A 19,347-nucleotide genomic window follows, 5' to 3' on the forward strand; every position below is an offset into this window, starting at 1 on the left:
CCTCTCTCAGCAAAAATGTGCCAGGTCGGTGTTGAAAATGGAATATCACTGTATTTACATCCAAATTTCGATATTAACCATGCTCTGCGTGCTGAACACCTGCAAGTTAAATTTTGTAGATAAATTAGATATCGATAAGCATTCTTATCAATATGAGTCTCTTCTAAACTACAAGTATAAAACTGGTTTTCTTCATCAGACTAACTATTAGTCCATACTCAGTCGACATTGCCCGGTTGTCTCCGCTGTTCGAGAACTACAACAACAATGTTCAAATTCCTGGTTCTGGTTGTCCTGATTCCAGCCGTGATGCTGCAGAATGCAGACAACGTGGATCACCTGAGCTGGGACCGAGTGGCTTTCCGTCCCTGTGCCGGTGCTCGCCCTGTTCCTTCGGAAGTTCGAATGTTGGATTGTCCGAGTGTACCATGCCTGTTGGCGAGGGGCACTGACGGTAAAATGGCCATGGACTACACTTCAGGTAAGTGTTAATGACCTGATTTATTGGACAATGACTCGAACTTTTCGTACGATTACAGTTCAAGAAGCTACAAATCTGCACACCATCGTAACGGCCACCGCGTTGGGTGTCACCGCTCCTTACGAACTGCCAGCTGACCGTGCCGCTGCCTGCAACTGGCTGGTGCAATCTCGCTGCCCAACAAGTCCCGGAGAGGAATTGACTTTCCACTTGAGCATGCCGATCACCGCCATTTACCCGCTGGTTAGTGTGGCCGTCGAAGTCGATGTGGTGGATCAAACCCAGCAGTCGCACGGCTGCTTCGTGCTTGATATTCGTGTGGTTGCCAATTGAGTGCTGACTTGAACACAATTTGTCCGATTATGATTTCTAAGTGAATTATAAAAGTGGCAGAATTAAGAAAAAATCAACTAAATTCTAGGTTTATGTGTTATCTTATTGAGATTCTACATCAAAGTTAAAGCCAACGCTCTCTTCATTTCCTTTTGTGCATTTATATTTACATTCTTATACTGGACCAAGGTTCTTACGACTGCTTTTTAACTTGACGAGGCTCTCGGAATCCAAAACTAAAAGCCTCTGGCAGTTAGGATTTTTCTTCTGATTGAATTGAGCCATGTAGGAATTATAATGTTTTAAAATTAAACTAAACTTAAGGGAACACTAAGGGAACAAGGCAATAGAGATTGCAATGATTTTTGTCTTAAATTGAAAATTATTTTATTGGAAATTTGTTGTAATGTCTCAATATTAGAATTTTTATGAAGTTCATTGTTACTATACCACGAAGACAACTTCATAATCATTTTCAAAATTTTATTTTGAATCCTCTGAAGTGCCTTATTTCTGATACTTCTCAATCCTCATTTCTCACTCCTCGTTCTATCTCATCAACGCGAAAACTGATTATTGAGAAAGGAGAAGTAATGTGTACAGGTTTTGGCCACCTTAGTGCCTAATTTGGCCAACCCTGAAAAATGCATATTTTCCAGAAAATATCGATCAGTTTCAACAGCGAAGAAAGGCAATGAATATACCTCTTGTCAGAGACAATAAAACCCTCGAAAATTGCTTTACTTTAGAAGTTTTGTTATAGTTACCCTATATAAAAAGCGAGAAGACAGTCAGGTCATTTCTCACTACTCACTCTTCATTTTTCACTTCTCACTTCCTATTTTACCGTCTCACTGCTGTCTTCTTATCTGTTACTTCTGTCTGTCATTTTCTTGCGCTCCATAGAAACAAAAAATAATTTGTATGGGTAAAATCTTACATGCTCGAAAAACACAGAAAAATGTTTTACGTAGTTAGTGTATGATCCCATATGGAATTTTCTTGGTTATACCTTTTTTTCGCCTAAATGCCACTTTCGGTCGCATAATCTGTTCAGCTGAACGACATTTTCGTTCATATGACATGTCGGCCAAATGGCCCTGCTGTCAAATGACCCATTCGGCCAAACGTCATTTTCGGTCAAACAACGCCTAATGATTGCCGGCAAACGTCTGTTCTGCCTGCACAACAGGAAACAGCGTGAGTGATTCGGAACCATGTGAGTCTAATGATGTTACCATTTTATTTTTCATATTTGCGTAACGCTTCCAACTTTCGCATTCGCAATGTGTACCCAGATAAGGGAAACACAAACACTGCGTCGTAACATCTGCGGCAGCCAGAGCCGGACTTTGCCAGAAACGGGACCCGGGCCGACAGTTGTAACCGTTCGCGAATTGTTTCGAGGTGATTTTAAAACACGGTGGCTTAAGCGCCACTCTCGAAGAGAGACCACCGGTCGTGTTCCCTATTTGCCCGACTTTTACAGACCCTTCTCGAACGGTCGCTGGCTCCAAAATTACTTACACTCAATATTTACTCCCCCACTTCCCACCTACCTGAACTCGCTCAACCCACTGAAAAAAGAACGGAAAGCAACTTTCGAAGCCAACTTTTAAACTGTAGCCACGGCAAACCCAATGGGAGTGAATTTTCCCAGCCCCGTGAAACGCAATACAACTAAAAACTCAAGTTAACTTCTTCAAATCACTTAACGACATTTATTTTCTAATTCGGGTTGGACGTATCGGTACGGAATGGAAAAAAGAGCTAATCATGGCCATGAAATAATAAGCTCACATACCTGCGCAGGTTTTTACTTCTCGATGCACTGATGCGTTGGAAGTACTCCGCCGAGAAGATGGCGACGATGTCCTCCGACCAGGATGTGGCGATGGCGGCCGATTGGCTTTGCCGCAGATGATGCAGATTGGCGCGCAGCGATGGAGGTTGAGCTCGAGCGATATGGCCGAAACTAAAGATGCGGAGGGAGTGGCGGCTGGACGGAAGGCTTCCGATTTCGGAATCGAGAGTGGTCCGGAATAACCGTTCCCTCAAGCTAGTAGCTTCCTTTCCCTAACGACCCGACTTCGCGTACCTTTCCGGCTCACCGAGCGAGGACTAAAAGGAAGACTACTAAGCGTCGGTTCGGGTTCGGTCCAGCGTACGATTATTGGCGACATACGGGGACCGCACTCTCGGGAATGATCCACGGGTATTGGCTTGGGGATCTTACCTTCGACGGTTGATTGGCGACCGCCGAGTTTTCGCTTTTTGACGAGCGACTTCACTCCTCCTCCGTTTAACTACCTTTACAGGCGGGCCTTAAGGTCTAAAGGAAGGGTTTTCCGTTAAAAAAACACGTGGTAGCACTCTCTGAGAGAGAAAATTGATCAATTCAGCCCGCCAGAATGACGCTGGCAGTGTCGCCAAAATTATTTCATCATTATGCAGTTTACAATTGCTTGAGAATTTGCCGTAAACGGAGAACAAAAGGAATTGGCAACAATGGGGGAGAAATTTATCACTCATGCAGTGGTTCGGCGAAAGAACAGCAGCAGCGCCGACCAATCACGCAATGAGGAGATCAAAATAAACAAACTCCAGCTGGTTTTGGAAAATAAAAACATGAGCCGTTTCTAGAACAACATTAGAAAATATCGTGAGAGGATTTCTTTACAAGGTTTCCACACAAGCTTTGAAAAGTATTTGGGTGATAACAGTGGTGCTGGTGTAAGTAAGACAAATAAGACAAATAAGACAAATAAGACAAATAAGACAAATAAGACAAATAAGACAAATAAGACAAATAAGACAAATAAGACAAATAAGACAAATAAGACAAATAAGACAAATAAGACAAATAAGACAAATAAGACAAATAAGACAAATAAGACAAATAAGACAAATAAGGACAAATAAGACAAATAAGACAAATAAGACAAATAAGACAAATAAGACAAATAAGACAAATAAGACAAATAAGACAAATAAGACAAATAAGACAAATAAGACAAATAAGACAAATAAGACAAATAAGACAAATAAGACAAATAAGACAAATAAGACAAATAAGACAAATGAGACAAATACTACAAATAAGATAGATGAGACTAAGAAGAAAAATAAAGTAAGTTCCTCCAGGAATTCTTCCAGAAGTTCCCCCGGGAATTCTTCCAAAATGCAAATAGGAGGAACTTCCGGAGGAATTCCAGGAGAAACTTCCGGAGGAACTTCCGGAGGAATTCCAGGAGGAACTTCCGGAGGAATTCCAGGAGGAACTTCCGGAGGAATTCCAGGAGGAACTTCCGGAGGAATTCCTGGAGGAACTTCCGGAGGAATTCCTGGAGGAACTTCCGGAGGAATTTCTGGAGGAATTTCCGGAGGAATTCCTGGAGGAACTTCCGGAGGAATTCCTGGAGGAACTTCCGGAGGAATTCCTGGAGGAACTTCCGGAGGAATTCCTGGAGGAACTTCCGGAGGAATTCCTGGAGGAACTTCCGGAGGAATTCCTGGAGGAACTTCCGGAGGAATTCCTGGAGGAACTTCCGGAGGGATTCCTGGAGGAACTTCCGGAGGGATTCCTGGAGGAACTTCCGGAGGGATTCCTGGAGGAACTTCCGGAGGAGTTCCTGGAGGAACTTCCGGAGGAATTCCTGGAGGAACTTCCGGAGGAATTCCTGGAGGAACTTCCGGAGGAATTCCTGGAGGAACTTCCGAGGAATTCCTGGAGGAACTTCCGGAGGAATTCCTGGAGGAACTTCCGGAGGAATTCCTGGAGGAACTTCCGGAGGAATTCCTGGAGGAACTTCCGGAGGAATTCCTGGAGGAACTTCCGGAGGAACTCCTGGAGGAACTTCCGGAGGAATTCCTGGAGGATCTTCTGTAGGAATTCCTGTAGGAACTTCCGGAGGAATTCCTGGAGGAACTGCCGGATGAATGCCTGGAGGAACTTCCGGAGGAATTCCTGGAGGAACTTCCGGAGGAATTCCTGGAGGAACTTCCGGAGGAATTCCTGGAGGAACTTCGGAGGAATTCCTGGAGGAACTTTCGGAGGAATTCCTGGAAGAACTTTCGGAGGAATTCCTGGAAGAACTTTCGGAGGAACTTCCGGGGGAATTCCCGGAGGAACTTCCGGGGGAATTCCCGGAGGAACTTCCGGGGAAGTTCCTAGAGGGACTTCCGGGGGAGTTCCTGGAGGAACTTTCGGAGGAATTCCTGGAGGAACTTCCGGAGGAATTCCTGGAGGAACTTCCGGAGGAATTCCTGGAGGAACTTCCGGAGGAATTCCTGGAGGAACTACCGGAGGAATTCCTGGAGGAACTTCCGGAGGAATTCCTGGAGGAACTTCCGGAGGAATTCCTGGAGGAACTTCCGGAGGAATTCCTGGAGGAACTTGCGGAGGAATTCCTGGGGGAACTTCCGGAGGAATTCCTGGAGGAACTTCCGGAGGAATTCCTGGAGGAACTTCCGGAGGAATTCCTGGAGGAACTTCGGAGGAATTCCTGGAGGAACTTCGGAGGAATTCCTGGAGGAACTTCCGGAGGAATTCCTGGAGGAACTTCCGGAGGAATTCCTGGAGGAACTTCCGGAGGAATTCCTGGAGGAACTTCCGGAGGAATTCCTGGAGGAACTTCCGGAGGAATTCCTGGAGGAACTTCCGGAGGAATTCCTGGAGGAACTTCCGGAGGAATTCCTGGAGGAACTTCCGGAGGAATTCCTGGAGGAACTTCCGGAGGAATTCCGGGAGAAACTTCCGGAGGAACTTCCGGAGGAATTCCTGGAGGAACTTCCGGAGGGATTCCTGGAGGAACTTCCGGAGGGATTCCTGGAGGAACTTCCGGAGGAATTCCTGGAGGAACTTCCGGAGGAATTCCTGGAGGAACTTCCGGAGGAATTCCTGGAGGAACTTCCGGAGGAATTCCTGGAGGAACTTCCGGAGGAATTCCTGGAGGAATTCCTGGAGGAACTTCCGGAGGAATTCCTGGAGGAACTTCCGGAGGAACTCCTGGAGGAACTTCCGGAGGAATTCCTGGAGGAACTTCCGGAGGAATTCCTGGAGGAACTTCCGGAGGAATTCCTGGAGGAACTTCCGGAGGAATTCCTGGAGGAACTTCCGGAGGAATTCCTGGAGGAACTTCCGGAGGAATTCCTGGAGGAACTTCCGGAGGAACTTCCGGAGGAATTCCTGGAGGAACTTCCGGAGGAATTCCTGGAGGAACTTCGGAGGAATTCCTGGAGGAACTTCCGGAGGAATTCCTGGAGGAACTTCCGGAGGAATTCCTGGAGGAACTTCCGGAGGAATTCCTGGAGGAACTTCGGAGGAATTCCTGGAGGAACTTCGGAGGAATTCCTGGAGGAACTTCGGAGGAATTCCTGGAGGAACTACCGGAGGAATTCCTGGAGGAACTTCCGGAGGAATTCGTGGAGGAACATTCGCAGGAATTCCTGGAGGAACATTTGGAGGAATTCCTGGAGGAACTTCCGGAGGAATTCCTGGAGGAACTTCCGGAGGAATTCCTGGAGGAACTTCCGGAGGAATTCCTGGAGGAACTTCCGGAGGAATTCCTGTAGGAACTTTCGGAGGAATTCCTGGAGGAACTTCCGGAGGAATTCCTGGAGGAACTTCCGGAGGAATTCCTGGAGGAACTTCCGGAGGAATTCCTGGAGGAACTTCCGGAGGAATTCCTGGAGGAACTTCCGGAGGAATTCCGGAGGAATTCCTGGAGGAACTTCCGGAGGAATTCCTGGAGGAACTTCCGGAGGAATTCCTGGAGGAACTTCCGGAGGAATTCCTGGAGGAACTTCCGGAGGAATTCCTGGAGGAACTTCCGGAGGAATTCCTGGAGGAACTTCCGGAGGAATTCCTGGAGGAACTTCCGGAGGAATTCCTGGAGGAACTTCGGAGGAACTTCCGGAGGAATTCCTGGAGGAACTTCCGGAGGAATTCCTGGAGGAACTTCCGGAGGAATTCCTGGAGGAACTTCCGGAGGAATTCCTGGAGGAACTTCCGGAGGAATTCCTGGAGGAACTTCCGGAGGAATTCCTGGAGGAACTTCCGGAGGAATTCCTGGAGGAACTTCCGGAGGAATTCCTGGAGGAACTTCCGGAGGAATTCCTGGAGGAACTTCCGGAGGAATTCCTGGAGGAACTTCCGGAGGAATTCCTGGAGGAACTTCCGGAGGAATTCCTGGAGGAACTTCCGGAGGAATTCCTGGAGGAACTTCCGGAGGAATTCCTGGAGGAACTTCCGGAGGAATTCCTGGGGGAACTTCCGGAGGAATTCCTGGGGGAACTTCCGGGGGAATTCCTGGAGGAACTTCCGGAGGAATTCCTGGAGGAACTTCCGGAGGAATTCCTGGAGGAATTCCTGGAGGAACTTCCGGAGGAATTCCTGGAGGAACTTCCGGAGGAATTCCTGGAGGAACTTCCGGAGGAATTCCTGGAGGAACTTCCGGAGGAATTCCTGGAGGAACTTCCGGAGGAATTCCTGGAGGAACTTTCGGAGGAATTCCTGGAGGAACTTCCGGAGGAATTCCTGGAGGAACTTCCGGAGGAATTCCTGGAGGAACTTCCGGAGGAATTCCTGGAGGAACTTCCGGAGGAATTCTACAGAGGAACTTCCGGAGGAATTCCTGGAGGAACTTCCGGAGGAATTCCTGGAGGAACTTCCGGAGGAATTCCTGGAGGAACTTCCGGAGGAATTCCTGGAGGAACTTCCGGAGGAATTCCTGGAGGAACTTCCGGAGGAATTCCTGGAGGAGCTTCCGGAGGAATTCCTGGAGGAACTTCCGGAGGAATTCCTGGAGGAACTTCCGGAGGAATTCCTGGAGGAACTACCGGAGGAATTCCTGGAGGAACTTCCGGAGGAATTCCTGGAGGAACTTCCGGAGGAATTCCTGGAGGAACTTCCGGAGGAATTCTTCTTATACTGGACCAAGGCTCTTACGACTGCTTTTTAACTTGACGAGGCTCTCGGAATCCAAAACTAAAAGCCTCTGGCAGTTAGGATTTTTCTTCTGATTGAATTGAGCCATGTAGGAATTATAATGTTTTAAAATTAAACTAAACTTAAGGGAACACTAAGGGAACAAGGCAATAGAGATTGCAATGATTTTTGTCTTAAATTGAAAATTATTTTATTGGAAATTTGTTGTAATGTCTCAATATTAGAATTTTTATGAAGTTCATTGTTACTATACCACGAAGACAACTTCATAATCATTTTCAAAATTTTATTTTGAATCCTCTGAAGTGCCTTCTTCCTGATACTTCTCAATCCTCATTTATCACTCCTCGTTCTATCTCATCAACGCGAAAACTGATTATTGAGAAAGGAGAAGTAATGTGTACAGGTTTTGGCCACCTTAGTGCCTAATTTGGCCAACCCTGAAAAATGCATATTTTCCAGAAAATATCGATCAGTTTAAACAGCGAAGAAAGGCAATGAATATACCTCTTGTCAGAGACAATAAAACCCTCGAAAATTGCTTTACTTTAGAAGTTTTGGTATAGTTACCCTATATAAGAAGCGAGAAGACAGTCAGGTAATTTCTCACTACTCACTCTTCATTTTTCACTTCTCACTTCCTATTTTACCGTCTCACTGCTGTCTTCTTATCTGTTACTTCTGTCTGTCATTTTCTTGCGTTCCATAGAACTTCCGGAGGAATTCCTGGAGGAACTTCCGGAGGAATTCCTGGAGGAACTTCCGGAGGAATTCCTGGAGGAACTTCCGGAGGAATTCCTGGAGGAACTTCCGGAGGAATTCCTGGAGGAACTTCCGGAGGAATTCCTGGAGGAACTACCGGAGGAATTCCTGGAGGAACTTCCGGAGGAATTCCTGGAGGAACTTCCGGAGGAATTCCTGGAGGAACTTCCGGAGGAATTCCTGGAGGAACTTCCGGAGGAATTCCTGGAGGAACTTCCGGAGGAATTCCTGGAGGAACTTCCGGAGGAATTCCTGGAGGAACTTCCGGAGGAATTCCTGGAGGAACTTCGGAGGAATTCCTGGAGGAACTTCCGGAGGAATTCCTGGAGGAACTTCCGGAGGAATTCCTGGAGGAACTTCCGGAGGAATTCCTGGAGGAAGTTCGGAGGAATTCCTGGAGGAACGTCCAGAGGAACTCCTGGAGGAACGTCCGGAGGACAACCTGGAGGCGGCTCCCGAGGAAATCCTGGAGGAACGTCCGGAGGACGTCCTGGCGGAACTTCCGGAGGAATTCCTGGAGGAACTTCCGGAGGAATTCCTGGAGGAACTTCCGGAGGAATTCCTGGAGGAACTTCAGGAGGAATTCCTGGAGGAACTTCGAGAGGAATTCCCGGAGGAACTTCCGAAGGAACTTCTGGAGGAATTCCTGGAGGAACTTCCAGAGGAATTCCTGGAGGAACCCGGAGAAATTCCTGGAGGAACTTCCGGAGGAATTCCTGGAGGAACTTCGGAGGAATTCCTGGAGGAACTTCGGAGGAATTCCTGGAGGAACTTCCGGAGGAATTCCTGGAGGAACTTCCGGAGGAATTCCTGGAGGAACTTCCGGAGGAATTCCTGGAGGAACTTCGGAGGAATTCCTGGAGGAACTTCCGGAGGAATTCCTGGAGGAACTTCCGGAGGAATTCCTGGAGGAACTTCGGAGGAATTCCTGGAGGAACTTCGGAGGAATTCCTGGAGGAACTTCGGAGGAATTCCTGGAGGAACTTCCGGAGGAATTCCTGGAGGAACTTCCGGAGGAATTCCTGGAGGAACTTCCGGAGGAATTCCTGGAGGAATTCCTGGAGGAACTTCCGGAGGAATTCCTGGAGGAACTTCCGGAGGAATTCCTGGAGGAACTTCCGGAGGAATTCCTGGAGGAACTTCCGGAGGAATTCCTGGAGGAACTTCCGGAGGAATTCCTGGAGGAACTTCGGAGGAATTCCTGGAGGAACTTCCGGAGGAATTCCTGGAGGAACTTCGGAGGAATTCCTGGAGGAACTTCCGGAGGAATTCCTGGAGGAACTTCCGGAGGAATTCCTGGAGGAACTTCCGGAGGAATTCCTAGAGGAACTTCGGAGGATTTCCTGGAGGAACTTCCGGAGGAATTCCTGGAGGAACTTCTGGAGGAATTCCTGGAGGAACTTCCGGAGGAATTCCTGGAGGAACTTCCGGAGGAATTCCTGGAGGAACTTCCGGAGGAATTCCTGGAGGAGCTTCCGGAGGAATTCCTGGAGGAACTTCCGGAGGAATTCCTGGAGGAACTTCCGGAGGAATTCCTGGAGGAACTACCGGAGGAATTCCTGGAGGAACTTCCGGAGGAATTCCTGGAGGAACTTCCGGAGGAATTCCTGGAGGAACTTCCGGAGGAATTCCTGGAGGAACTTCCGGAGGAATTCCTGGAGGAACTTCCGGAGGAATTCCTGGAGGAATTTCCGGAGGAACTTCTGGAGGAATTCCTGGAGGGACTTCCGTAGGAATTTGTCTTATTTGTCTTATTTGTCCTATTTGTCTTATTTGCTTTATTTGTCTTATTTGTCTTATTTATTATCAATTGTTTATCTTATCTCATTCCTATATTTTATTTCAATTTATATATTTGGTATCCTCGTGTTCACAAATAGGAATACGCTTTTTTCTAGTGTCACGCTAGATACAAAGTTGACAGACTTTCTATCGCTCTCATCGCTCCTTTCCGGCCGTGCGCCACAAGAAAATATGCTGTTGGCTGCTCTCTCGAAATGGTAACTTTTGTTTTTTTTTTTGGGGGCTGCAAAATGGTGGGTTGACATCAAGGAAGGAGCGCCCATAGAGCTCTGGTCCCCACAAGTCCCTATCTCACGCTTCCACGGGTCGTCCGATGACAAAAGACCGCCAGCTAAGGGGTGTGTACTTAAGTGGTAGTGCAGCCTGGGCACTGTTGTCCTTCTGACATCAGCTAGAGTGAGAAGGTACGCCTCGAGCGTCTGTTCACCAGGAGGTGCGGCTCAAACAGCGTTTGCCTGGTACCCAGCGGCTGATTAACGAAATGCTGTATCGCGTCAGCTATACCTAAGGTGGCAGCCCCATCATCGCGATGTAGGTAACGCGACCCTGGTAAGGTAGCTTACTGAAGCCTCTCAAATACCACGAAAAATGGAGATAGAAGAAAAAGAGAACGTTATTTTTGACAACCGACCCGGTAACTTTTGTATGGAATTTAAAAAACTTGGTTAAAGTAAAAAGAGCTTTCTTCAAAATTTATTGCGGTGACATATACTTTTTATTACATCAAAATGATCGTTTGAAAAATTCAAAACTTTTGTCAGTTGGGTTTTGCGAAATTCGATTCCTTTGTGCCTCAAACCATCGGAGAGAGGTACTGAGAAGCGAAAATTTCAGTTGTACAATAGTTTAGTATTTAGAGCTTAATTCAAATTTGGGAAATTGTAGGTCCATAAAATATTGTAGGAACATTCCTTGATAAATTTCAAAGAGATTGTCAGTTGGGATAAGCGAAATTCGTTTCCAATTCCGAGTTATAGACATTTTAGTACGAAAATAGCGCTCTACCGCGAGAGAGTTTCCCTCAGACCTTAACGCACGCTCGAGCTCTCGATGTCCGTTGGACGAAATGGTGGGCCCTGTAGACGCCACACGTATTCCCGTACCCGCCTACGGTCGAATACACAAATTCCAGCCCGTACTAAAAAGCGCAATGCGCTTTTTGTACGTTTTACTTAACTAACTCGGTGTTCGCGGAATTCAAAAAACACGTCCTAATGACGTCTGCTACGTTAACTTTTAGTCAAACTAGTCAAAATCAACTTTAATTAATCTACTCGCAAACACTTCTAATCACCAGCCGTTCACTTAGCGAAATGATCGAGTTCTTGTCTGAATTTTATAAAGAAACTTATCCTATTGAAAAGTCGTCAATTTGCGCCAAATAAATTTGAAATGGCGACAAAGAGTGCGCGCCTTCGGTCGATAAAAAGTCGATAGAAAACGAGCACATAAGAACACTACAACAGTACATGGTCAATTTCTATTTGGATAATAATTTGGTCAAGACACACGCCTCGTAATCGACATACAAATAAAAACTCAAATTTATTTTCGTCCGGTTTGCAAATTATTTACGTAATGTAATGTTTCACTATTTATTTAATTCCAAATAATTTTAATTTATGATCTTGATCTTTATTTATGATCTTGATCTTATATACATAAAAATGAATTTCTGTCTGTCTGAACCTCATAGACTCGGAAACTACTGAACCGATCGGCGTGAAAATTTGTATGCAGAGGTTTTTGGGGTCGGGGAAGGTTCTTAAGATGGTTCGAGACCCCTCCCCTCTTTGGAAAGGGGGGCTCCCATACAAATGAACCCGAAATTTCTGTATATCTCGAGAACTAATCAGAAAATAAATCAATTTTAGACGAAACAAAGTTCGTCGGGTCTGCTAGTTTTACTTAAAAAGAGAAAAACGTCATAAATTCTTATTTTGACTTAATCAAAAATTGATCGCAAAAACGTAAAACGTTACACAGTTTACGTTTACGACATTTCAGTTCAGTTCAATTTGTTTTTATTTTCATTGACATTTTGCAATCATTTTTCAATCAAATCCGAAAACAAGTTTAAACATCTCAGATTTCTGCCAAAGTACCGGCACCGCAGAAGCATTCACTAGGCTTGCTTTTAGGAGTTCTACCTAAGGGCAGAAGTGTTGTCCTACAGTCTGTGAAAAAAAAATCTGCCATTTGATTTTACTCTATCTAAACGATTTTATAATCATAACTAAGTAAGTGCAACTAATAGAATTTTTTGAATTTTCTAAAAGTCATGTCAAACTGATACAAAAGATTAGTTTAGATGTAGTAAAGTCGAAGAGCAGAATTGTTGCACATAGTGTAGGAGAACACAGCCTAAAGGTTATCACTTCACTCCAGAAACGAATTTCTTGATAGGAGCCCGGGTGGCCGACTTTCATAAACTATTCAACTCAGCAACTCAACGAATTGAGGTGTTGTATGTCTATGTGTAGGTAAATGTGTGCATGTGCTGTGGATAGATGTGCGCATAAAACATGATTAATCAGATTTTTCTTATTGAGCAGTAGCGTTATTAATAAACGTTTATTTTGAAAGCAATTTAAATATGAAAACAGTTTCATTTGTAAATATCAATTGTTCAATTGTTGTTGATTTCATGATTATTTACAATATTGCAGTAACTAACAAATAAAGTTGACATGGAAAATGAAAGAAAATTTCCAAACTCTATTAGTAAAATATATTCGCCTGTCATAAGGTGAGATTTCCCATCGGTGCTCCCTTCGTATGTTTATAGTAGCTTCCACAGAATATAAAGTAGTTCTCAGTCATGCACAAACTACCTTATTTAGGTACATCTTCACCTTCCCTCACCATGCTGTCTACGTCCTTTGCATTCAAAAGATTCAGAACGTCTTTTATTAGAGAGTTTTGAAACAATGCCGCCACGTCGGGCATCCCAATCAAAAACGGAAGCTACGAACAACTGTTATTTTTATTATTGCAGCTTTGCTGCGTCGTAGCATGCTGTGCGGTAAGACGCGCGGCTACAAAGCAAGACCATGCTGAGGGTGGCTGGGTTCGATTCCCGGTGCCGGTCTAGGCAATTTTCGGATTGAAAAATCATAAGGGTTGTGTTTAAGACACGACCGCCCGACGTAAACTACGTGAAACAGTTTGGCGAAATGAAGAATCTAGTGCCATTATCCATGAGTATTACAAAATCACTCTTTGGATTTCTTATGACATTTACATTTTAAAAGGAACTGATATATTTATGTAATTAGAACAAATTTATTGAATTCTCGAGTTTTGTATAATATGGGTAGTTTAGTTTTGTTTGTTCAAATTCAATTCATTGTTGTTTTTCGAATTTTTCGCAAAATCTTCTAAATTTCAACTTACCAGGTTTAATTGCACTTTTTACTGTATTTAACCATTAAAATTTCAGAAATGAGGACCACGCGTCAAAGCGCACTCGTGATTTCGCTGCTGACATTTCGATTGAATTGTCTCCATCGCCAAGCGATTGTGTTTTGCACTACGAATAAAATTATCTTGTATCTTGTATAAAATTGTGAATTCAAAAAGAACCTATAAAACTTTGATAATACCCAATTCCAATCCCTAACAGCAAAAGTGAAATCGCTATCGCTGCGGGAAGCTGTCGCTGAGATCGCTACCCAATGCCATGGTCCACTCTCCACCCGACAATCGCCGATGCCCGATGCTGCCTCAGGGCTACGAATGGAGCACCGCGTCCGCTCTCCGAGAATTCTCGAACGAAAATGACACGAGTCTTTTTATGCATATATAGAAATGAAGCGATGGGCGAAAATGACCATAACTTACATCAAACTGATGTCCGTGTTGGAGATGCAGAATTAGATTGATTGGTTCTGAATTTTTACTGGGTTTGGAAAGAATTGAAATTTCCATTTGGTCAACGTTGATAATCAAAAGTTTCAATAAAATTTGCAAATTGATGGAGAGTTTCCGATGCGTTTGAGATATGAATCTCCAAAATTCATTAAAAGATAAAGGCGTTATTAACGTTCAGAATCTTACATGGATTCGCGACGGATCCAAATGTTGAAATTTTCATTTTACACCCTGTATCAGAGCCTTCCTTCCTCACGCTATGTTTAAAGGCAACTATTATGCAAAGTGAATGCACCTCGGATGTTAAACCGTTAGGTCATAGTTTTTGACCTATAGTTTAAAGATCCGTGTCGATTGAAATATTTCATCGGTGAAAATTTGACCTTTTTTACTATTTAAGGGGTAAGGCCCAAACGCAATACAACGGAACGGCGACGGAAACGGCAAATTTGACAGAAAATATATGGTCTAACTGTCAAATTTTGTTGTATTGCGTTTGGGGCTTTATTTTTAACCTTAAAATCTATTCTGATTTTTTTTTTAAATTTGAAGCAAGTTATATAAAATCCAGGCCCCACGTTTTTTTTTCATATAAAAACAATTTTCATATGATGAAAGTAGCAGAAGTTATACTAAAAATACTGTTGACACCGAACATATATTTCATTTTTCTATAGCGAATTCTTGTGTAACTGCATATCTCATAAATACGTGGTTATTGAAAAAAAAACAACAACCCTGCACTGCCCATGATCGCATAATTGTAACACTCGCATTTTTGTTCATTTTGTAAAAAGCATGTAATTCGTTCAGAAAGCTCAATTTCATTCATTTATTTAGTTAACATCTAAACAGATAACACTGAATCAACAATATGACGCCACAATGCACGGTTCGAGGCGGCATCTCTCCATCCACGGATACGCCCCACGCTCGCCAAGTCGTTCTGCACCTGGTCTGCCCATCTCGCTCGCTGCGCTCCACGCCGTCTCGTACCTGCCGGATCGGAAGCGAACACCATCTTTGCAGGGTTGCAGTCCGGCATTCTTGCAACATGTCCTACCCATCGTACCCTTCCGGCTTTAGCTACCTTCTGGATACTGGGTTCGCCGTAGAGTTGGGCGAGCTCATGGTTCATTCTTCGCCGCCACACACCGTCTTCTTGCACACCGCCAAAGATGATCCTAAGCACCCGTCTCTCGAATACTCCGAGTGCTTGCAAGTCCTCCTCGAGCATTGTCCATGTTTCATGTCCGTAGAGGACAACCGATCTTATTAACGTCTTGTACATGACACATTTGGTGCGGTGGCGAATCTTTTTCGACCGCAGTTTCTTCTGGAGCCCGTAGTAGGCCCGACTTCCACAGATGATGCGCCTTCGTATTTCACGACTAACGTTGTTGTCAGCCGTTAGCAAGGATCCGAGGTAGACGAATTCCTCGACCACCTCGAAGGTATCCCCGTCTATCGTAACACTGCTTCCCAGGCGGGCCCTGTCGCGCTCGGTTCCGCCCACAAGCATGTACTTTGTCTTTGACGCATTCAACACCAGTCCAACTTTTGTTGCTTCACGTTTCAGGTGGGTGTACAGTTCTGCCACCTTTGCAAATGTTCGGCCGACAATGTCCATGTCATCCGCGAAGCAAATAAATTGACTGGATCTGTTGAAAATCGTACCCCGGCTGTTACACCCGGCTCTCCGCATGACACCTTCTAGCACAATGTTGAACAACAGGCACGAAAGTCCATCACCTTGTCTTAGTCCCCGGCCCGAAATCTTCACACAGTTTTGCACATCATCCACCAGTCAGTCTGGTAAGCTTCCCAGGGAAGCTGTTCTCGTCCATAATTTTCCATAGCTCTACGCGGTCTATACTGTCGTATGCCGCCTTGAAATCAACGAACAGATGGTGCGTTGGGAACTGGTATTCACGGCATTTTTGAAGGATTTACCGTATAGTAAAGATCTGGTCCGTTGTCGAGCGGCCGTCAACGAAGCCGGCTTGATAACTTCCCACAAACTCGTTCACTAATGGTGACAGACGACGGAAGATGATATGGGATATCACTTTGTAGGCGGCATTAAGGATGGTGATCGCTCGAAAGTTCTCACACTCCAGTTTGTCGCCTTTCTTGTAGATGGGGCATATAACCCCTTCCTTCCACTCCTCCGGTAGCTGTTCGGTTTCCCAGATTCTGTCTATCAGTTTGTGCAGGCAAGTGGCCAGCTTTTCCGGGCCCATCTTGATGAGCTCAGCTCCGATACCATCCTTACCAGCGGCTTTGTTGGTCTTTAGCTGTTGAATGGCATCCTTAACTTCCCTCAAGGTGGGGGCTGTTTGGCTTCCATCGTCCGCTGAACTGACGTAGTCATCTCCTCCGCTGCCTTGACTTTAACTGTCTGTACTCTCAGCGCCATTCAGATGTTCCTCGTAGTGCTGCTTCCACCTTTCGATCACCACAGGTTCGTCCGTCAAGATGCTCCCATCCTTATCCCGGCACATTTCGGCTCGCGGCACGAAGCCTCTGCGGGATGCATTAAGCTTCTGATAGAATTTGCGTGTATCTTGAGAACGGCACAGCTGTTCCATCTCCTCGCACTCCGCTTCTTCCAGGCGGCGTTTCTTCTCCTGAAAAAGGCGGGTCTGCTGTCTCTGCTTCCGTCTATAATGTTCCACGTTCTGCCGGGTACCTTGCTGCAGCGCGACCGCCCGCGCTGCGTCCTTCTCCTCCAGAATCTGTCTGCACTCTTCGTCGAACCAATCGTTCCGTCGACTTCGACCCATATACCCGACGTTGTTCTCCGCAGCGTCGTTAATGGCTGCTTTGACTGTATTCCAGCAGTACTCGAGAGGGACCCCATCGAGCTCACCCTCTTCCGGCAACGCTGCTTCGAGATGCTGCGCGTATGCAGTGGCGACATCAGGTTGCTTCAGTCGCTCTAGGTCGTACCGCTGCGGTCGTCGGTACCGAACATTGTTGATGACGGATAGTTTTGGGCGCAGTTTAACCATCACCAGATAGTGGTCAGAGTCGATGTTAGCGCCACGATATGTCCTGCCGTCGATAATGTCGGAGAAGTGCCGTCCATCAATCAGAACGTGGTCGATTTGTGATTCTGTCTGCAGTGGTGATCTCCAGGTGTACCGATACGGGAGGCTGTGTTGGAAGTAGGTGCTGCGAATGGCCATATTCTTGGAGGCGGCGAAATCAATTAATCGTAGGCCGTTTTCGTTCGTCAGCCGGTGAGCGCTGAACTTTCCAATAGTCGGTCTAAGCTCCTCCTCTTGGCCAACCTGAGCGTTCAAATCTCCTATGATGATTTTGACGTCGTGGCTTGGGCAGCTGTCGTACTCACGTTCCAGCTGCGCGTAGAATGCGTCCTTATCATCATCAGTGCTTCCGGAGTGTGGGCTATGGACGTTGATTATGCTGAAGTTGAAGAACCGGCCTTTGATCCTCAACCTGCACATTCTTTCATTGATCGGCCACCACCCGATCACGCGCCTTTGCATATCGCCCATCACTATGAAAGCTGTTCCCAGCTCGTGTGTGTTGCCGCAGATCTGGTAGATGGTATGATTACCTCTAAACGTTCGCACCATTGATCCCTTCCAACAAACCTCCTGCAGCGCTACGATGCCGAATCCACGGTCCTTGAGCACATCGGCGAGTATGCGTGTGCTCCCGATGAAGTTGAGAGATTTGCAGTTCCACGAACCGAGTTTCCAATCGCTAGTCCCTTTTCGTCGCAGTGGTCTTCGCCGATGGTACCGGTCCGTACTCTCTTGTTGATTGTTCGTTGCTTATGATTTTTAAAGGCTGGCTTGCAGGGCCTGACACCAAACCCCCTAAATTTCCGGAGGACCATTCCTCCTTATTTCCGGTGGACCATGGTGCACAGTTTCACTTAGAGTCCCTCGCTGGCACTCGGACGATGATCAGCCGCCCCTAGCATGGAGAACAGACGCTGTTGTGAGCCGATCCTGACATGGAGAACAGACGCTCAATAAGATTTGCACCTCCGGAGAGGAGCAAACCCCCCTTCCTGTCAGCATACGACCATAGTTCCCACCGGGGTTGGTTACCCGATCTTCCCTAAGGTTGCTCGTATCCCGGCCAGCACCACGGGGAGGTAGGGATAGGAGTTGCTGGGTAAGAGGCTAAGGACCGCGAGATGGGGTCTATTTTATTCCTTCAGGTACGCGAAGTACCAATGGTACGCTTTACCCAGCATTTGCCGTGCCATTCTCTTTACTAGTCCTCTCGAATAGGTTTTTTCGAAAGTACAATTAGAGTGTTGACCCCTAAGTATACGATCTATGCATTCGGTTGAAGGGATTAGATTTGAATGTTCGCACAAAAAGTATTCTCCTTGATCAGTACATGGCTGGATTAGTTCGTAAATGTGTGTCGCATTTCTCATTAGGTGATTTTGCTTTAATGCGATTAGTTTATTGTATTTAATAACTGAGTCCATGAAATCATATTCATATTCATTCTTAGAAAACTGCGGTACCTTAAGAATGTATGCAATGTGTGTATGATTTAATGTTACCTGTGCTGTTGATGATGAGAGTAATTCTTCGAAGGATGTGACAAAGACGTCGTGCCGTCCAAGGAAGTCATAGATAATAGTTTACTACTCAGACCGCATCGTGCTTTCGTGCTGTGCGGTTCTTTCTCTCTTTGCGGAAGGAAGTTTTTAATACTACCCGAAGCTATTTTAATTTCAACGGTGCTTCTTAGCGCTATTTGTACCCACTGATCCCGTTACGATCTTTGCAAGGACCCGTGCCTTCGTTTTACGTTGGACCCGTTTGCGGAAGTAAAATTCCGACAAGCGGTGGTAATCCTGCAGGGACACCGTTCTGGGAAAAAACCTCTAGAAGGTCACGTCTCCACGCTCAGCAATGAGTATTAACAAAACAAGAGGAAGGGGAGTCTCTGAATTCTCCACTTCCTTCAAAGAAACAAGGTTTCAAGACCGTCCTGCCCAAGCGCGGAAAAATAGAAGGAAGCTGGAGAATTCAGATATTCCTTCTAACTCTAATATCGGAAATAATTCTTCTCCAATCGAACTGAGCAATCAGTTCGATTTGATTAATGATGAAATTGAGCAAATCGAATCTACCTCTAGCCCAGG

At 45.7% G+C, this 19,347-nt stretch overlaps 1 protein-coding gene across 1 annotated transcript; it reads left to right on the forward strand.

Moving 5' to 3' along the window:
- Positions 1 to 227: 227 nt before the first annotated feature.
- LOC134219351 (NPC intracellular cholesterol transporter 2-like) lies at positions 228 to 901 on the forward strand. Its single transcript, XM_062698069.1, has 2 exons — positions 228 to 481; positions 540 to 901. Exons 1-2 carry the CDS (start codon positions 268 to 270, stop codon positions 812 to 814), a joined length of 489 nt encoding a protein of 162 aa, XP_062554053.1. The 5' UTR covers positions 228 to 267; the 3' UTR covers positions 815 to 901.
- The last annotated feature ends 18,446 nt before the right edge of the window (positions 902 to 19,347 follow it).

Source organism: Armigeres subalbatus, chromosome 3, assembly GCF_024139115.2.
Source record: "Armigeres subalbatus isolate Guangzhou_Male chromosome 3, GZ_Asu_2, whole genome shotgun sequence".
Taxonomy (NCBI): domain Eukaryota; kingdom Metazoa; phylum Arthropoda; class Insecta; order Diptera; family Culicidae; genus Armigeres; species Armigeres subalbatus.